Here is a 21,286-nt window from a genome sequence, read left to right on the forward strand (position 1 = left end):
CTGTTGAAATGAGATCGTTTAATAAATATTGGAATGAAATCAAACTACATATAGATTCTATATAACCCATTTGTTCAATCTTTTCCCTCATTATTGTTTTTATTTTATTATGTCACGTGTAGCATTTTTATGTCCTTTTCTCGAATTCATGAACAGCCATTTGTAATTTTATTTCAGAAACATAGCAGTAATATCTTCTATTTGGATGATAATTTAAATCCCATGAGTTAACTCCAATGAGATTTTTGTCCTTGTCCTGGAGTTCTGTGGGTGGAATTCCCCTTGGAGTAGGGGAAAGTTGGCCGTCTTGGGTTCGTTGTTGAACTTTATTGGCCCTTTACTTTGCTGTTTATTCCATCATTATTTTTCTGGGTATAGCTCATAGTGGGCAGGGAGGCACGTACTGTGTCTTCTTTCCCCCTGCATCGGTTTTCAAAAATGTTTTCTGTCTTGGGATGAGATTGCGTACTTGGTTTTGTCCTGGCCATGGTCGAATACCCCTAGCTGGGAGGGAAACAGTCAAATGACTAGAGTTTTGGGGGATTATATTTTTTGTCTTGTAAATCATCTCACTGTTATGCACTGTATTATGTTTTGTTTACATATTATAATATATGATTTGTAAACATTTGAGTGTATTCCTCTTAGGGAGCGTTCACATATTATGGCAACACTTTGGGAGGGGGGTCTGCCAAATGTTGACAAGTGTTGACATGGGGGAGGGGGGGGTGTTCATACCCAAGATTATGTCATCAAATATTTGGTTATACAAATAGAATAAAAACACACCCAAGAAAAACACTGTAAAAGTTGAAATGAGAGAAAGCAAAAAAGTATGTATTTTTTAATAGATTAATATGGTGAATAATAAATGGGAAGAAGGCTCAAAAGAGGTTGAAACTGCTGAATAGGGTTTCCGTGACGTGAAGCGGATTAGTAACATATATGTTATTATTCGGATAGGACATCAGTCTTCACAAATTACTTTTTACCAGATCAGGTGATCCACCTACACCTATTCACTGCTGGGTGGACAGGGGGCCCCCGAAAAAAAAATGTGGCTGCGATGGGAATCAACTTGAGTTGTCAGGTCTTCAGCCACGCTCTAACAACTGAACTACCCTAAACATGTTTACATCTTCAAAATGGACTTTTTTTTTTGTTAACATCGTGTAATGCTGGCTACCAGTATTGAACAGAGACAAAGAGGTATATATCAAATTTCACACCTTTTGGCACTCAGTTGTTTTTACATCTTTTCCTCTTTTCAATAGCCACCATCACATGACTTCCACGAAAAAGTCCATTTTGATGATGTCATCATATTGGGGGGAGGGGGGGGGGTCAAGTCAATGATGACAATTGATGACATGGGGGGAGGGGGGGGGGGTCTAAAAATGCCAATTTTTTGTTGACATAATATGTGAACGCTCCCTTAGTGGGGTCCTATGCTTCTGTCTGGATGAGACTTAGGTGATCTCAAAACTAAGTACTTTGATAGTATGCTCTTTGAATCTACATCTGTTTCCTATTTGAACCAATTCCCTTTTGTCTTACATTTTCTTGGGCGCTTTAAGTGTAATTCTAGAGCTTTTTACTCACCCATTTTCTTCCTTTTTGCTGGCACTGATATGACCTCAGTGTATTTCGAGCGCCGTAAAACATTTAAAAACAAACAAACAAATCAAATATGTGCTCAGTGACCGGATGGATGATGACAGTGATAGCGGAAAATTCTGGTCCCGGCGTTTTGTAAAGCACTTAGCACACACTGCTCTACTCGACTCAAGTGTGAATGAGTACCTGGATATAGGCAGTGACGGATATTGTGTGAGATTGTTGGTAGGAAAATGACGCATTAAATGCGACTAGAGCTGTTTGAAATTGCTATTATTCCATTTCAAACAGCTCTTGTCACCTTTTAGGCGTCCTTTCTGTATCAACAATCTTGCATGGCCTTCTAGTGGATTTAATGATCTGTGAAACGCATCGATCATAGTGAATCCACTGATACTCCCTATTGATGTTCATATTTATATTTATCATATTTTAATCCATTTCTAGGATTTTGTGTGATGACTGGACGCTCCGTGTTATCTTGAATGGAGTTTTTGCTATCATAAGTAGAAAGTGAATGTATACACTCCAGCACGGTTTCCTCGAACTCATTCGAATGTCGCGATTTTCCCCCTTATTATTCTTTGTTATCATTCCATTCCTTCCTCGAACTAATTTTTTTTTTTATACCTCGAACACGGTTTTCTCAATAGATAGAATGCGCTTGGCCAAGGAGTTCACAACATTGCCACCCGGAAGTATAACGGACCAACACACAAACTCTGTGTAACCATGAACTTTTATAGTCTGGTTAATACAGTTTATTGAGAACAACTCACAAACGCGGATGGCAAAAACAATAACAAAGGCCTGAGTGACGTCATCTGCATACTATCTATACTAATTTCACCCAGCCAACGTTAAAAAATGTTGCTGGTTTCGTTGTTGTTTTTTTTTAATTGCGCCGGTGATTTCGACCACTGATGACTTACTGTGGTATTGACAGTTACTTATGCGTGTGTTTCGTGTGTATCTATCTACACTGCACGTGTGCGTATGTAATATATGTATACACACACAGCTACTCACACACTCCATCGCCACTTCATATTGATAGTATGCGCTTGGCTAAGAAGCTCATAACATTGCCATCCGGAAGTATAACGGACCAACACACAAAACTGTGTGTAACCATCAACGTTTATAGTCAGGTTAGAACAGTTCAGTGAGCATTACTCATAAACGCGGATGGCAAAAAGCAATAACAAAGACCCGTGTGACGTCATCTTCGAACTATCTATAAAAGACACCTCTCTGCTTATCTTTTTCATTTCGCCATTAGTACTAAGTTCAATTCCACGAACCATGGCGTGCTCATAGTAGGCTACGGCGATAAATAAATGTTATACAGCAATCTCTACCCCCTCCCCTCCCCCCTTCTGACGTACACACACGCACATACATACACAACATCACAAACACACACACACACACACACACACACACACACACAAACACTTGTAACACATCAATAAAGTATATACTAATAAAGTTCCCTTTATTCATACCCGTGCGGAAATTTGTTTTATGGCTTGTTCAAAAAGAAGACTGGAATAACTCCGGTGTCAGCCGCAACATAGCGCCGCAAGTTGAGCTAGGGAGATGTGGCTTGCTGACGGACAAATAAAGCCTTGGATATTCGAACGAGGTATCTTTCGGGAACGGAGCAAAGACCATACCGCTGACCCACACTGCCCCCTACCTCTCCATCAAACGTTATGGTATGTATGGTTTCCTCGAACGTTTTTGCATGCATGTCCCGAGGAGTGCGAGAAAACCGTGCTGGAGTGTATGTGCCATAGAAAGCGATTGAACTTTCATGCACCTCAATCATTTGAATTATGTAATGGCGGCGAACATGAACTCGTCGGGTGAAGGAACTTTTGGAATTCATTGCAAAATGTAAAATCCCCTTTCTGGTATTTAAAATTTAAAACAAATTATTGACATTTCGGTCGACATTTACCAGAAAAATGTATAAAATAAATTATACGTTTCTCATACCCAGCACAGGATGCTTCCACGATCGGGCCACGTCACAGTTCACTACTGGACTGGAGAGAATTTCCGTTGTTACCACTTAGAAAAGAAAGAGCGAGGAGCTTACGGAAGGCCTTCCTAGAGTCCACCAAGGCACAGGTGAAACTCGTTTGTTTTTATTTGTTTTTGTTTTTTCCCCTTCACTTTACTAATTTACTTTTTAGTCATTATTTTTATTATTGATTTATTTACGAGCCTAGTGGCCAAAGCATTATTATTATTAGACCATTATTTTATTATTATTATTATTATTATTATCATTATTATTATTATTATTATTATTATTATTATTATTATTATTATTATTATTATTATTATTATTATTATTATCATTATTATTATTATCATCAATTCAAAATATTCTCCATTACAACAATGATAAAACAATCCCATTATTAGGTCTGCTCATCAGACCTGTAAATATGTGCACTTGGCCCCTCCACACGCAAATCGAGACAATCACAACGGGTCATATTTTTTTCAAAGAAATTATTTTTAATCAGAAGTGAAACAAAGTTAGAATTATTTGAAGAGTGTGTAGGGATCTCTAGCCGTAAACAATCGTACGGCTAGTGACCTTGGCAATGGTCATTCCTACTTCCGCTCTGCCTCGTCCCGAGCTGACCCGGCTCATATAAAGCTGAGTGGACCTCTCGATACACACTCTTACCTACGACTCTTACCTACTGTACACTTACTTACGACTCTTACCTACTGTACACTTACTCCTTACTTCAAGCTCTACACTCACCAGATTCCACACTCTTAGACGACTTTTACTTCTGGACACTTCATTCTCTACACCTACTCCTTTACAGACTCACACTTACAGACCTTCTCTTGACCTATCTACCATTACGACTAGATTCAGGGTAAGCTATATTTTTTAAACTTTAACATTATCTATTTAATATCTAGTTTTAACTCAGTAATTCCGTGATTCACCGGCCATCTGGACCCATCCTAGCCATGGAGTCCTACAGCCAGAATACCGAGTTCTGGCAATCACGGTAGTTACTACTACTACAAGTGGTTTTCCAAAACTTCCTAACTCCGTGGCTCTCATTTTTGAGATATTGAGGATTCTCATTTTTGAGATATTGAGGATTATTCCCCTAAAATTTCGAATTTGCTCTATCATTTTTTACCATTTAAACTTCAAATTCACACAAATCTATGGAAATTCTTGTGTCATTTGATGCTTAAAATATAATGTACATTTCAAATTATTTCATGGATTGAAAATTTTCCTTACCAACTAAAGGAAAATCGTCACATTTGTTACGATACAACCAACTGTATTCTTATTCAGATTTCTTTCATACATCGTAAAATTTAAAGAAAATGAACAGTGTGTGTTGTAGAGCATGTTTTGCTAAAGAAATTATGTATCGCAAGAACTTACTGCTATTGTGTTTGACTGATGATAAAAAATCTTTTTGTGTTAGTTGGGTGTGAAGTTTTGGGGAAAATACTGAAAATGGCTGGTAAGGAGAGGGTTAAGTAGGTAGTTTGATATTTTTTCAAAAATAAAAATTACCTAATAATTATTATTAATTTTTTTCAATAGATAGGCTTTTAATTAAAAATAATTTAATATGATAGATTACCTTTAGATCTAGGATAAAAAGGGTTCCAAAGTTATGATGATTAAATGCTCAAAATTTACTATTGCAAAAAGCTCGGGAATTCCCCCACTGGACAGCCTCTCGATAAGCTGACTACTGATTGCAATGGGACTTTAGCCTGGAGAAAAGAGGGACGGCCACTGCTGGCCAAAATTAAACATACTGCGCTGCCTTCAATTTTGATTAACATTGACATGGACATAGATAAATGAATTATCTACATTGCCTACATTGATTACATTTAAAAAGAGCTTGATATTTGCTCTTTAAAATGGTACCAGAACCGTTCTGATACAGTGAAAAATAATGCAACAATGATCATGTGAAATTGTGATATTCAAATTTTAACCCAAATTAACGCTTCACTTTTTCAATGGCTAATCGGCACCTGTCTACAGGCTGGAGTCAGACTACCTAGTTTTAAGCTTCTAAGTAATTGGTGTATTTAATATGAAGTTTTATCAATGAATACATTTGATTAATTTCAATTATATTTGGTACAATGATAGAAAATTAACTTAAATTGAAAAAAATAGAAAAAAATATGCCAAATTTCATTTAAATAAAAAGTGATAGGTAGTATCTATGTAAACGGTACAAGAACTGGGTACTTTCCTCAGAATCTACATACACGGTAACAGTTTCGTGCACGGTAACCATGTACTGTGCTTAAGGGGAGGGGCGAGGGGCATTGAGCTCAGTGCACAGGTAATTTATGACCTTAACTTCTTTCACCCCTCCCTTTTGGGTGTTGAAAGCAATAACTGTATTGCCAGATGGCCACATATATGGCCAAACAGAGAATCATGTTTCTATTACAGTCGACTCCGCTTAATCGCACACCCTCGGGAGTTCAGGTTAATGTGTCGATTAAGCGGAGAAGCTAAAACTAGCATCTAAGTACCAGCTTTCATGTACCATTCATGTAGGGCCTTCCCCTCTGAGGTTTCTACGGGCTTGGGATCGTCATATTCAAGACATTAGACTGATTAGGCGTTTTTTTGGGGTTTTTTTAAAAATTATTATTTTCATTATTTGGGGGGGGGGGGGAGGCTTTTTTGTTTTAAAATGTCTCTTTTTATTCATGTTTCATTATTGTTTGTAATCGTGAAGTGCCTGGGTGGGGTTCCCTACCTCCACAGTGGGCAGGGAGGTACTTACCGTGTCTTCTATCCCCTTATATCTGTTTTCCTGAGGAGTAAACCTGGGACTGGCTGTTGAAACCAGAGGAGAGTAAATCCAGGACTGTGAGATATGGACATCTGAGAAGAATAAACTTGTAACTTTGGGATAAGGACACCAGTGGATAATGAACCTGGGACTATGGGCGGTGTCATCACCGGGGAGTGATCATGGGACCACAGGATATGGACTCGAGTGGGGAGTGAACCTGGAACTATGGGTGTTGGACAATAGTAGGGAATGAACCCGAGATTATGGGAGGTGAACACCAGTGGGAAATGAACCCTAGGCTATGAGATGCGGACAGCACTGATGAGTGATCCACGGGATATGGACTCCAATGGGGAGATCCAATGACCTGAAGCTATGGGAGGAGAACCCTGGACTATGGGAGGTGGACACAAGTGGGAATTAAATGCGGGACGATGGGACATGGACACCAGCGGTATTGTTCTCCTGGAATGTGAGGTTTTATCCATAGAATGTCCCTGAAATTTGAATTGAGGGTAGGCATGCCTGCAACAGCTTCATTGGGGAGGATTTTAAAAAATCTTATTGGCTTTTTGTTACGATCATGTTTTAGTTAATCTCTAAAATTACTACACAGGCCCAAAACGCTTTTCTCTTTTATGAAGTTATTATCAGTGTTTACGACAATTAATCGCAATTTTTTTTTTGCTAATTTTGTTGTTTTTTGCTTGCAACATTTTGGATTTTGTTATACAAAAAAACTGCCATGTCAGAAGAGAAAGGATGGGGGGAAGATGAAAGGAACGATGGGTCACCTGATTTTGTTTTTCATAGGAGTGCTACGACGGGTGATTTATGGTGTGTGTTTCGTGCAGCTCTTAACATCAGTGACACTTACTTTTTTTCACGATAATAGTTTTCCTGCATATTGTTGTTTAGGGAAAGGTCGGCAGTGAAACCTAAAATCTTTAATTGTGACTGTAGGGTTCTACAAGACTTCTGAATATAACGGGATAGTCTTTCTATTTTAAAAAAATAAACAGTGGTTGCCTTGGAAACGCATATAAACATTTGCCATCTTGGAATTTTTGCCTATTTTCAAAGAGACATTTTCCAATAAGCTATATATACAGTGATTCCAAACTTTGTAGATCTTTTGATTCATACAAAATAAAGATTTTCTCACATGTTTTTTAAGATCTGCTCAAAAATGTATCTTTAACTTAATTTTTAAAAATTTGTCCTATTTCTTATAAATTTGACAGAAAAAAAAGATGTTCCCGGAATCGAAGATTGCCGGAGCAGATGCATGCATGTGCACGTCCCAAGTCGGCTGCTGTGACAGAGTGTTTGACAGACTTGTACTCCACTGATCTGGTCAGTAAACAAAGAACGCAGCCCTTCAGCCTTTCTACAGACGGAAGTAATGATGGCAGCTCGTTACAAATCTACCCTCTGGTCGTCGGGTTTTATGACAAAATAAAGGGAGCTGTTGTTACTCAACTCCTGAATGTGGTGGAGTGTGCCGGCCCTTCTACAGGTTAGTGACTTTAAGCTTTAAAATTATTGAATTCATACTTTGGTAACACCATTCAAATTGATTTGATACCTTGAAACCTATATCATTATAAAGCGCTTTTCTGTTGATACCAAATTTGTGAAAATCGGTAAATAATTAGAAGAGTTATGTTAGTTTAAAAGATGTAGAGTGCACTCCTCTTTGCCTTTATCAACTAATGGATCTTGTGACCTGAAACTGTTGCATTTTTGGCAGTGACCACCATTTGGATTTGATAACTGGCTTAAAATGGCCGCCAATATTTGAGTTTTGATTTTCCTGGGATGAGATTAGGGCATAAGAGATAAAGCTTCGGCCTGAATTCAATTCAATTTTTTTTTTTTTAACGAGACGTTAAATGTATATATAGATGGATAGACAGAGAGAGAGAGAGTGAGATGGAGAAGAGGGGGGTATGAATGTGTTGTGTATGGATGTGGGCGAGTGTACTGTTTGGTTGCACGCTTGTGTCTAAATGTGTGTGAGTATGTTTGTGTCTGTGCGTGTGTGAATGCATGTGAATGAATGAAAGAGAGAATCATTTGGAGTTCGAAAGAGTTACCTAGTGTGTGAGCACATGGAGGAGAGACAGAGCCTCTAAAACTACAGTGATCCCAGCTTGTCACCTCCAAATTGCCTAGTAACTGATTCAGCTTTTTTAATTTTTGGAGATTTATTTCAAAGGGAGGGAGCAGAAGAAAGAGATAGAGAGAAAGATAGAAAAAGGAAAAAGAGAGAAAGGAAGAAATAAAGAAAGAGAGGGGAAAATATGTCGGTGTGATGAAAGATGGCTGCTTTGCATTTTTTCCATGCAGCCATTAATCAGGATGAATTGGTTTGGGTTTTTTTAAATCTTGACGTTAACATATCAAGATGTGTACAGTGCATGAAATCGAATTCATTTTTTCTTTCAACTTCAACTAAGATAAAAATAATTAATCACCAAATAAGACATAATTGTTTTCATCGTAATTAATACAAAATTTTATTGTGACCAAAACAGGCATTCAATTTTCATTTGTAAAAAGAGAAGATAAAACACTGTTTCTTTGTGCTGGACAATCTGTAAATATTTACACATTCCCGTTACCGACTCACCATTCCAATTAAAGGTACCGAGCTAGCTGTCCCGTGTGAGGAAAGAAAAGTTTGTTGTCATCAAAATAATGCATAAAATTGAAATAGTATTGACACTTGCATGTAAATGTATATATTTTTAAAGGAAACGATAGCTACAAAAATTTTTTTTTAATGAAATAACTAAAATGTTCGATCTTGTATCATATTTATTGTATACAAAGAGGGGTGGAGGCAGCTTTCGGTGTGTGACATGAGACACCATTGGTTGCTACCGTTGGTTAGAGAACCCGGCATTAAGTGACTGGCTGGCATATTGTTATTGTTTGTTATCGGATACAGTAATCATCAAAAAGTTGGCAAATTATCTGGTCAAATATATTAATTATTTCACTTATGTGATGTAGAATTATTTCCCAACTTTGAAAATGGAAAATGATTTATAATTATAATAATAATAATAATAATAATAATAATAATAATAATAATAATAATAATGATAATAATAATAATAATAATAATAATAATAATAATAATAATAATAATAATAATAATACTTTATTGCATCCCAAAAAGGAAATTTCCTGCACAGACGGGTTACGATTTACACAAGATAAAAAGATAATGGAAATATGATGTATATGTAAACAAGGAGTGGTTCCACAGCCAGAGCCACGCTTTATATGAATAATTTCACCACTGTAAAATAGTTAAAACTGTCACTATAAACTGAAATCTATATCGATTTTTATATTAAAAATAATGAGAAGAACCACTACCGGGTATCTATTTATCATAGTCGTTGACCGGAAGTTTTATCCATAACCAACGTGCTTAAAAATTGATGGCATCTGTTTTCGATGAAATATTGACGGAACAATGGAATTTTTGATAAAATCACTGCAATGTTTAATCAAACTCATAGGTACACAAAAGCCATCTCCAGGTCAATCGTAAACGCCATGCAAGATTTGGTGGTGATTGGTTTGGGGGATCTGGAGCCTTAGTGAAACAAAAAAATTGGATTTGCCAAATATAGAATAAGATACACATCAAACGATAGGGCAATTTAATTCTTCCTGAATAAAATAAGATATAAATAATTGAAATCCATCCGAAAGTAGACAAAAAATCTATGGATTTATTTCTGAGACCCATTACCCATAAGTCCCGATAATCAGGTGACAGCCACTGGGTCATTTATCAGCTCACTGCTAGAGTTAGAGTACCAATCAAATGGAATGGTTATGTGTGTTCGAGACTACTTTTAATAATTTGTTTTTATTATTATTTTAAGCGTTGCTTTACCTTTTGTATATTATATTCCATTGTGTGTTTTTTGGGTTTTTTTTTTTCATTTTAGATGTCAGGAACTTCTGCAGGGCTCTTTGGCCTACTTTATTTCAAAATTCCTCTTGGATGATGAAGTTCTGTAACATGCCCGAGTTCTGGATGTGAAAAGCAGGGGGAGTCTGAAAGAATCCAGCATATCTTTCTTTGCAGAAAAGTTTGGATTTATTCCAAAGGAAAAGCGTGAAGCTTTACTTCTTGAATTTTGCAAGGTATGCAGTGCCAAGTATACTTCATCATTGAGGTTTTGCGATTTTTTAATTAGATAGTTATGACATTTTAAAATTAAACTTGACATTATGTATCGTCACAATATTTACTTGTTATATTTATGTTTTTGTCTTGTGGTGATTTTTCAATATAATTGACAAAGCTTTTTTGTTTGTTTACAGTTATAAACTTTTTTTTTATTATTGTCAATTTGTTTGAGTTAAAACTTTGAAATGAATTGAATTGTTCCCCATGAAAAATAAAAACTTGAGCATTTAGACATCCCACTATCCACTAAACGTGTTCACATGGCTTTACAAGGGATCTCTAGCCACCACTATCCACTAAACGTGTTCACATGGCTTTACAAGGGATCTCTAGCCACCACTATCCACTAAACGTGTTCACATGGCTTTACAAGGGATCTCTAGCCACCACTATCCACTAAACGTGTTCACATGGCTTTACAAGGGATCTCTAGCCACCACTATCCACTAAACGTGTTCACATGGCTTTACAAGGGATCTCTAGCCACCACTATCCACTAAACGTGTTCACATGGCTTTACAAGGGATCTCTAGCCACCACTATCCACTAAACGTGTTCACATGGCTTTACAAGGGATCTCTAGCCACCACTATCCACTAAATGTGTTCACATGGCTTTACAAGGGATCTCTAGCCACCACTATCCACTAAACGTGTTCACATGGCTTTACAAGGGATCTCTAGCCACCACTATCCACTAAACGTGTTCACATGGCTTTACAAGGGATCTCTAGCCACCACTATCCACTAAACGTGTTCACATGGCTTTACAAGGGATCTCTAGCCACCACTATCCACTAAACGGGTTTTAATTTAAAACAATAGATGAAAAGAGCATCAAAGTGATGATGTGACACTTGGACTCGTCCAATAATAGGTAAGATGGGTTATTTGCATTTAAAGAGAGGGGTGTGACAAGTGGCGAATTTCCCCGACTCTACCCTAGTCATATGCATAAGTAAGTTCACACTGGTTTGAGCCCTCATAATTTTGAGTACGAAACAGTAAACAGTTATTCTCAGTTATTATACATCAATGAAAAGCTCATTCATTTCTCTCTCTAATGTATGTAAATATGTTTCTCTCAATGCCCGTTATAAAAGGGTATCAAAAGTTTAATAAGTGACACTTAGTAAGTGAATTTGCAAATGTACACAAATTTATTCATACTTGGTGCCCTCCCTTTAATTTGATTCATTAAAATTACTTCCCTTTGCATGGACAAATGCAGGTAACCTGTCATAAAAATTTGAAGTCAGAATGGGAGTAGGTCAAGGTTGCCTCTTATCACTGTTACTATTCCTGTTGGTCATTCATTGATTGGATTTTAAAAACTCCCACCACAAACAAGAACAATGGAATACAATGGACGCTACTAAAACAACTGGATTTAGATTTTGATGAAGATCTGGCAATGTTGTCTCATAACGTTAAACAGATGCAAGAAAAAACTACAAACCTAGAAGCTATCTCTGCAAAAGTGGGACTGAATATAAACTTGTTTGTTTATCTGGGCAGCATTGTGAACAGACAAAGAGGAAGCGACAATTATATTGTTTCACTCATTCTAAAGAAGGTCTGGCATTCCAAAGAAATCAATATCAACACAAAATTACGCATCTTCAATTCTAATGTGAAAGCTATACTTTTATACGGCTCAGAAACATGGTAAATGTAAAGCTCTTTGAGCACGTTTTATTGGATATTGCGCTATATAAAAGCTCAAATTTTAGTTTAAATTACCAAGGCTTTACATCAGAAAATAAGACCTTCCTGAATTCATGTCTGCGACAAATATACAGAATTAGATGGCCAGAAAAAATTAGCAATGATGAACTGTGTAAGAAGGCAAATCAAGATCCTGTCAGTGTGATAATCCAACGCACAAAATGGAGATGAATTGGGCACACGCTAAGAAAGCCACCAGACAACATAAACCGCAGGTCCTTACATGGAATCGGCAAGGAAATAGAAGGCAGGGAAGTCCCAAAAGTGTATGAAGGAGGTCAACAGCAGAAGAAGCTGTGAATGAGCTGGAGTGAAATGGAGAAGACGACCCAGCGTAGATTGAGATGGAGGAAGTCAGTTAACGGCCTATACTCCATGGGAAGCCCAAGGGTTTTGTAAGTAAGTAGTTGCATGGACAAAGTGAATCGTTCAATTTACTCTACAGTGAGTCATCACAGATACCTTGAAGAAGCTGATAAATCATCCTTATTTTGATAAGGACCAAGATGAGGCCTGTAAATCTTCCGTCTATTGTCGGATTTCCGACAGTATGATTTTGCTCTTAAGTGCTAATATTGAAAAAAAAAAAAAATAGTAAAAATAAAATTCGTAACGTCAAAGAATAGAACCAATAAAAAAAGAAAATAAAAGAGTTTTATTTCGTTCCTAACAAAAAAAATAGATTTTTTTCCATTTCAAATGCCGACTTAAAAAAAAACAAAACAAAATTTTAAAAACTTTTCGTTTGTCGCATCAAAGACCAAACAAAATTTGCCGTTTATCAGTTAGCTATAATATTATCATGCCACCTACACGCTCCGCGAGACGTATATGTATTCACTGCCTGGCTACTGTGCCACAGCCAGTGAGAGTGGGTCGCGAAGTTTGCGCGAGTCGTCTTCACACACTCACACACCTAGTCAGTAAATAACGCACGCACAGAAGTGTGTCGAACTGGACCGGAAGGTTTCTCTCTATTTTGCTACCGATACACATGCATATCTCCGGTTCTTATTTCTCAGTCTCTATATTTCTTTGGTTCCGTCCAGATGTGAGACATAAAAAAAAATAATGCGAAATAATTATTTTTCTTCGAAATATATATTTTTCTTCGAAAGCTCTCACACCACCGCACCACCTCCTCTTCTTCTTCGTCGTCTTCTTCTTCTTCATCTTCGTCTTCTTCTTCTTCATCTTCTTCTTCTTCTTCTTCTTCTTCTTCTTCTTCTTCTTCTTCTTCTTCTTCTTCTTCGTCTTCGTCTTCGTCTTCGTCTTCGTCTTCGTCTTCGTCTTCGTCTTCGTCTTCTTCTTCTTCTTCTTCTTCTTCTTCTTCTTCTTCTTCTTCTTCTTCTTCTTCTTTCTTTCTTCTTCTTCTTCTTCTTCTTCTTCTTCTTCTTCTTCTTCTTCTTCTTCTTCTTCTTCTTCTTCTTCTTATTCTTATTCTTATTCTTATTCTTATTCTTATTCTTATTCTTATTCTTATTCTTATTCTTATTCTTTTTCTTTTTCTTTTTCTTTTTCTTCTTATTCTTCTTCTTCTTCTTCTTCTTCTATAAGAATTAATCCAAATAAACGAAAGAATCAGCGTAAACATTTAACACAAACAGGAGCGAAGATACGCAGTTTCCTGTGTTAAGCATGAGATACACAGACCTGGGCCCTTAAATAATTGGGATTTTTTTTTGGTACCATAAAATAAGGACCTCGTTATAAATACGTAGGGGAAAGAGACCTGATTTGACTAGTCAATTGACGTGTCATATCTGTGTTGTGTCCATATTTTTGTCCTGTTGTGTCTTATTTTCGCGTGTTCAAAAAGTTCCGACAATTTTTTCACCAACCATTTACAGGCCTGCAAGATGACGAATTTCTTTCTCCATGTCTACACAATTGGATTAATGTCAGGACTGACTGATGACTACGCCCTTGCCTAAAATGATTCTGGTTCTTTTATCGTTTTCAAAGTTGATAGATTCACGTCTTTTATACTTTTTTACAGTCCACAGCCTCTGGCTGAGATAAATCGCATGTCTTTATCTTATAATATATATACATCCTTATTTATTTTTCATCTTGTCATCAGATTTAAAGTAAGGGAAATAAAGATGAAAGCGACAATTCCTTCAATCTACAGTGTTTTAGGCAGAGAAAAGGCTTTTCCCTGGCTGGCTTCAATGATACGGAATGGGAATGGGAACATATTGGCTCCTACCTCTTCTTCAGATTGGTTAGTTGACATTTTAAGTAATAAACAAATATATATATAACAGCTTTAGTAAAGAACTACTTCCCAAACATTGAACGTTTCTGTCTCAAAACCCTTCTTTAGCAAATAACAAACAATAAAGATATAAATACATCGGTACTTAAAACCCAGAACGATGGCAGAGATTGGGATTTTTTTCCCTTCTTGATTTGGACTAAAAAAAAAATAATTGAAAAATTGAGCTTTTTATGTAGCGCAATATCCACTAAACATGCTCAATGCCCTTTGCAAGGGGTCCATGGCCAACAGCAACATTTAACATTTTGGACAGGACCTAATGCCTTTTAGGCAATATTACAAATTTTTTTTCGGACAGAGACAACACTGTTTACAACCATGTACTCATTTTACACCTGAGTACGGTGAGAGAATGTGAGTAAAGAGTCTTCTCCAAGGATTAAACTATCAGGGCTGAGAATCTTCCGCCTAAAGGCGGATTTCCGCCTAAATGGTAGATTCTCTCCGCCCATCCCATCACATTTCCTCCTTTTTCAAATTTGCCGTGTCAAACATTTTGCTCAAAACCACAAAATCACCATTATGTCATATGTCATATTTTGACACCTGTGCTCAGTCTCGTGAAATTTAGTGACGGTCCCGTTTTTATGACGTTGGGCCAGACAGTATGGCACCAGATGTCACAATAGACACAGAAGACCAGTAGGTAGTGTTCTTTGATTAGTTAGTTGATGGTTGAAGGGGAAGGGGAGGGACAAATGGGTCTGGATTTTTTTCCCCTTGTTGTAGGTACCTATTGCTTTTTAAATATCTCTCTCTCTCTCTCTCTCTCTCTCTCTCTCCTCTCTCTCTCTCTCTCTCTCTTCTCTCTCTCTCTCTCTCTCTCTCTCTCTCTCTCTCTCTCTCTCTCTCCCTTCCCCCCCCCCCCCCCCCTTTGCCTTTCTTTCTATTTCTCTTTTCTTCTTTTTTTTGGATATAGAATTCAAAAGGTCAATACATAAGTTATACTGGTAAAGAAGTCTCTCCTCCTCCCCCCCCCCTCTCTCTCTCTCTCTCTCTCTCTCTCTCTCTCTCTCTCTCTCTCTCTCTCTCTCTCTCTCTCTCTCTCTCTCTCTCTCTCTCTCTCTTTCTTTCTTCCGCAACCACATTAAATCATCTGGTATATAGAGATGATATATTAGAACAAAGCAATGGTGGTTGGCTTAGTTTAATCTTTTTCCTTTTTACCTTTTGACTATGGCTTTAAATTTGAGAGATTCTTGGGTTGTATTTATAAGCTGTCTAACTACTAGGTTTCTTTGCTTGTGTTTGATCGATAGACTGAGAAATGTTCCTCCTTTTTGACAATTGCTATTATCATCACTGAATAAAAAAACACTCACCAAAACCACTACATCAATATCTCTACCAACACTACTATTACAATCACCACCACAACATCATCCCTACCACCACTACTACTACAAATAGCACCACATCATCCCTACCACCACTACTACTACAACTACCACCACATCATCAACCCTACTACCACTATTACAACCACCATCATATCATCATCCCCACCACCACTACTACTACAAATAGCACCATATCATCCCTACCACCACCACTACTATTACAACCGTCATCCCTACCACCACTACTACTACAAATAGCACCACATCATCCCTACCACCACCACCACTTTTACAACCGTCATCCCTACCACCACTACTATTACAACCATCATCCCCACCACCACTAATATTACAACTACCACCACATCATCAACCCTACTACCACTACTACAACCACCATCATATCATCATCCCTACCACCACTACTACTACAACCACCACCAAACCATCATCCCTACCACCACTACTACTACAACCGCCACAACACCATCATCCCTACCACCACTACTACTACAACCACCACCAAACACCATCATCCCTACCACCACTACTACTACTACAACCACCACATCATCATCCCTACCACCACTACTACTACAAACCACCACCACATACACCATCATCCCTACCAACCACAACTACTATAACCACCACAACATAATCCCTACCACCACTACTACTACAACCACCACCAAACCATCATCCCTACCACCACTACTATTACAACCACCACAACATCATCCCTACTACCACTACTACTACAACCACCACCAAACCATCATCCCTACCACCACTACTATTACAACCACCACAACATCATCCCTACCACCACCACTACTACAACCACCACCAAACCATCATCCCTACCACCACTACTATTACAACCACCACAACATCATCCCTACCACCACTACTACTACAACTACCACCACATCATCATTCCTACCACAGCTACTACAACCACCACCACACAATCATCCATACTACTACTAGAATCACTACCACATCATTCCTACCACTGCTATTACTACAACCACCACCACATCATCACCCCTTCCACTGTTATTACTACAACCACCATCATCCCTGCTACAACCACCAAATGTTGTAATTACACTTTCAACGTTTGAAATTCCACCGAGTTGTGTTAGAATTTGCTGCGAGACAAATTTTGGATCGCATCTCAGTAAATTTTAGTGAAATTCAAATTTATAGGTTATGGTCGCATGGATGGATCATGATCTTCACGATGAAAAATTTCCTCCTTTTTTGTGACCAGTCATTCTCACCCCTGAACTATGCGCTGGGTGAGGCTCGAACCCATGACCTTCTGATCCGAAAGCGAGTGTCATACCACTAGACCACATAGCCGCACTTCCGCTCAAATTTTAAAGGAAAAACAGTGAAAAGGTTGTTATTGTTAGTCAAAGATAGGTTATTGAACACACTACATCATTTTAAATGTTTAAATTACTGTTAACAATTGATCATTAAAAGCTTTTTTGGGTGGTTACAAATTATTTTGACCGAAATTCCTTTCATTTTTAAAAATAAAAATGCAGATTTTAGGCTGAATATCTACACTGCTTACTTTTTTCCTTTTCCTTCTTTTTTGTCCCTTTCAGAGCAAAGATAATTTGACACAGGGGAAGTGGGAAAACTCAAAGATTGAGTGTGGAAAAGTATCGAGCATTTGAGATCTCAACATCCAAAGACAGATTTGAACTCCAGTCGTAAATCATCTCTCTGTTATGCACGATTATAGTAGTTGTTAGGTTTGAATATTGTATATTGTACTTTGTAAACATTTGAGTGTATCCTTCATAGAGTCTATGAAGAATACACTCAAATAGAGGGATCCTCTTCATGTGCCTGGATGAGTCTTTCAGATAATGTCAAAATTGGCACATTGGTGGATTGCTCGTGAAATCTTCTGTTACCCATTTGAATTATTAGATTGCCCTTTTTTTTTTTTTTTTTTTTTTTTGTTTTGTTGATTTTAATTTCCCACCTATAACCATCCTCTAAAATCTTCCTTTTTACTGGTGCTGGGAAGCACTGTAAAACCCAAGGGGCAGCGTGGCTCAGCAGTACAGTCTTTGCTTTGTACCCGAAAGGTACTGAGTTTGATCACCTGCCGCTGTGCTCTGTGGCCTTGAGCAAGTCACCTCACTCTAGCTCGATTTGCAGTGTTGCACTGTGGCTGATGCCTGGGTTATACCAGTCTTCCCTTGGAATAGACCCTAGAGACAAATTTCCCCTATTGGATGAATAAAGGGAATTTTATTTAATTTTTTTTTTTTTAAACCAAACAACTAAACCAAGTTTAGATAACTTGGTTTTGTCATGTTGACGTGTGCATACGTGGCTACTTTTACGGATGTCCGTAATTGGTACAGAAATTTGGTGACAATTACGAACTTATGAAAATGGACAGAGTATTACGGATTTTGATTTCACAGCAATTGGGTCCCAGTGTCAGAGAAAAGAAAGCTTTTTTTTTTCATAAGTTACTGCAGTTTTGAGAAAGAGAAAAAAAAATCCTGTAAAATTCTAAGGGCTACAGCCCAGTTCCATGTCCATTACAGCTAAGTCAGACCAGCCTTGTAACGAAAAATTCTTAGAAATACGAATTTTTGGCTCCAACTACAGAACAATATTCGTTTCTTTGACTCAATAAGTCTTGTTGAAAAATAGAGTTTAGTTCCTTATAACCCATTTTCAGGACTTTGGAGCATTTTTGGATCATGCTGAGGCCAAATTATTTATTTCTAAAGCTATTTAAAATGACTTTTTCTTTATTTTCCCTTGGAAACGAATTTTTGAAATTTCAAGTATGCAGCTCTGGCTAATTTGATATATTTGCCAACTCTTACTGTTGGTCAGAGAAGTCTATTCTAATCCAGTTGCCAACTCTTACTGTTGGTCAGAGAAGTCTATTCTAATCCAGTTGTCAACTCTTACTGTTGGTCAGAGAAGTCTATTCTAATCCAGTTGCCAACTCTTACTGTTGGTCAGAGAAGTCTATTCTAATCCAGTTGCCAACTCTTACTGTTGGTCAGAGAAGTCTATTCTAATCCAGTTGCCAATTCTTACTGGTAGTCAGGGATGTCTCTTCTACGTATAAAAGCTGTATGCAGCATTTAATAGAGTATTGGTTTGTTTTAGTTTTAGATTCTGGAATTTTACCATTTGTTACTGATGAATTTTGTGACATTTACTGATTTTGACATTTGCAAGCAGGCAGGTATGCACCTTTGGGTGTGTGTTGAGTTGTTTTTATACTGCTAATTTTCTCCCTCCCTCTCTCTTCTCTTCTCTTCTCTTTTTTGCCAGAGTCCTCCCATGTCGCTTTCTTCTGTTGTCTGTGGGGATTTGGCTGGGGTCATTCGACTAGAGATTCTGTCCTCCCCTTAACATGCCTATTGGCAACAACAGTGCAGTCAAACTGCTGGAACTAGAGCCTCATTTCCTTGCATACTTTTCTTGTTCGTCAGTCTTTTTTCTGTCTTTAAAAAAAAAAAAATGTGCTTTTTTGTGGGTGATAATGTGTTGCTATGCCTTCTCCCTCTCTCTCTCTCTCTCTCTCTCTCTCTCTCTCTCTCTCTCTCTCTCTCTCTCTCTCTCTCTCTCTCTCTCGTTCGTCCTTACGACTGCGTTCTATTACTTTACTAATAGCATCACAAATCATCAGTGTCTCCCTTGGCAAAGTTCCCTGAACTGTCATCTGAGCCAGACATAGAATGACCATAGAAAGACAGAGTACAGGATCTACTTTTATGAACTTGCCCACCCCCTCTTTATGCCTTACTTTTTCACTTTATAATGTCCGTCTCCCAAACTGGGTAGGAAGGTCGCTTGCAGTGTAAACTTTCTCCCTGTATATATGTTTTCCAATTTACTCTCTTCCTAACCAGAGTCCTTGACTGGGAGGGAAACCGTCACAAGTTGTTTTGAATGCATGATTTGTAATTATTTGAGAGTATGTACACCACCTGGTGGAATCCTGTGCTTGTGTCTTGGTGGGTTCTGATGTCCTCCCATAGTGGGCAGATAGGTCACTGTTTCTGTCTTCTATCCCCTTATATTTCCTTTTCCGGGTTGTTTCTGAATTATCTGGGATGAGATTATTTGGTTCTGTCCTGGTACAAGCCGAGTTCTTGCTAATGGGGAAGCAGTCAGAGTCAGATCGATAGCATTTGTATTTTGTAAATATTTTAGTTCATTCCATACCATCATGTACTTAGTTTGAGATCACCTAAAAGTCTCATGAGCGCAGAATCCCAATTCCACTAAGTACACAGATGGTCTGTTCTGGAATCCACACATGATTCTTTTCTGAACCAATCCCTTTTGTCTTGCTTTATCTTGAGCGCATTTATTTATAAATCTAGAATCTTTGACTACATCAATTTTCTTTCTATTTACTGTGGCATTTTGTTTCCCTATTGGGGTTGAGGGGTGGTGGTGGTGGGAAGGTGGATTCTCTGGCATGCAACGGGTTTGGAATTGATCTACCAAACAATTGCCGTGTCCATTTCTAAATATAGTACTGGTGAAATCTACTTTAGTCAACGCCATCGCTGCTGGGTGGACGAGAGGGGTCAGAGAGAAACAAAAACAAACTCATAATGCTGGGTGGACGAGAGTGGTCAGAGAGAAACAAACTCATAATGCTGGGTGGACGAGAGGGGTCAGAGAGAAACAAAAACAAACTCACATAGGATCTATCCATGTCTCATTTCTTACCATGCAAGGCGACCTGGATTGACCCTGTGTGAGTTTGTTTTTTTCTGACCCCTGCTGTCCACCCAGCAGCGGTGGCATTGACAAGCAGTGCTCTACCAACCAAGCTATATGGGGTATGAAGGGGGTGCATTCCAACAAACGTATTGTTTCGTTTCCCCTATTAGGGGTGGGGGGGGTGGATTCGCTCCTCATGCAATGGGTTTGGCATTGACTTCCAAGCAATTTGCTGGTGGAATCTACTTTAGTCAATGCCATCACTGCTGGGTGGACAGCAGGGGTCAGGGTAGGAATCGATCCATGTCCCATTCGACCTGGATCGACCCTGTGTAAGTTTGTTTTTCTGACCCCTGCTGTCCACCCAGCAGTGATGGCATTGACTAAAGTAGATTCCACCAGCACTATTTAGAAATGGACATGGCAAATTGCTTCGTAGATAGATCAATGCCGAACCCATTGCACGAGGAGCGAATCCACACGGAGCTATATGAGAGGGGGGGGGGGGGGGG

General features: G+C 38.2%; 1 protein-coding gene across 4 annotated transcripts; it reads left to right on the top strand.

Moving 5' to 3' along the window:
• Positions 1–1,402: 1,402 nt before the first annotated feature.
• Positions 1,403–20,698, top strand: LOC144972370 (uncharacterized). 4 transcript variants are annotated; one of them, XM_078913500.1, is made up of 6 exons: positions 1,403–3,338; positions 3,626–3,756; positions 7,703–7,977; positions 10,436–10,634; positions 14,491–14,634; positions 17,657–20,698. In XM_078913500.1, exons 3-4 carry the CDS (start codon positions 7,743–7,745, stop codon positions 10,528–10,530), a joined length of 330 nt encoding a protein of 109 aa, XP_078769626.1. In that variant the 5' UTR covers positions 1,403–3,338; positions 3,626–3,756; positions 7,703–7,742; the 3' UTR covers positions 10,531–10,634; positions 14,491–14,634; positions 17,657–20,698. The 4 variants fall into 4 exon arrangements, with proteins under 4 accessions (XP_078769626.1, XP_078769625.1, XP_078769629.1 ...); XM_078913499.1 differs by having other exon boundaries at positions 1,403–3,756; XM_078913502.1 differs by lacking the exons at positions 1,403–3,338; positions 3,626–3,756 and adding an exon at positions 4,230–4,529.
• Positions 20,699–21,286: the final 588 nt, after the last annotated feature.

This window comes from Berghia stephanieae, chromosome 5 (assembly GCF_034508935.2).
Source record: "Berghia stephanieae isolate SIO BIC M18660-M18661 chromosome 5, UCSD_Bste_1.3, whole genome shotgun sequence".
NCBI classification, from domain to species: domain Eukaryota; kingdom Metazoa; phylum Mollusca; class Gastropoda; order Nudibranchia; family Aeolidiidae; genus Berghia; species Berghia stephanieae.

Bases quoted from the DNA above. Each gene is read 5' to 3' on its own strand.
- LOC144972370 (XM_078913499.1), top strand. From the start codon at position 7,743: ATGCATGCATGTGCACGTCCCAAGTCGGCTGCTGTGACAGAGTGTTTG. The intron at 7,978-10,435 runs GTTAGTGACTTT...TTTTCATTTTAG, and splicing joins GTGTGCCGGCCCTTCTACAG to ATGTCAGGAACTTCTGCAGG.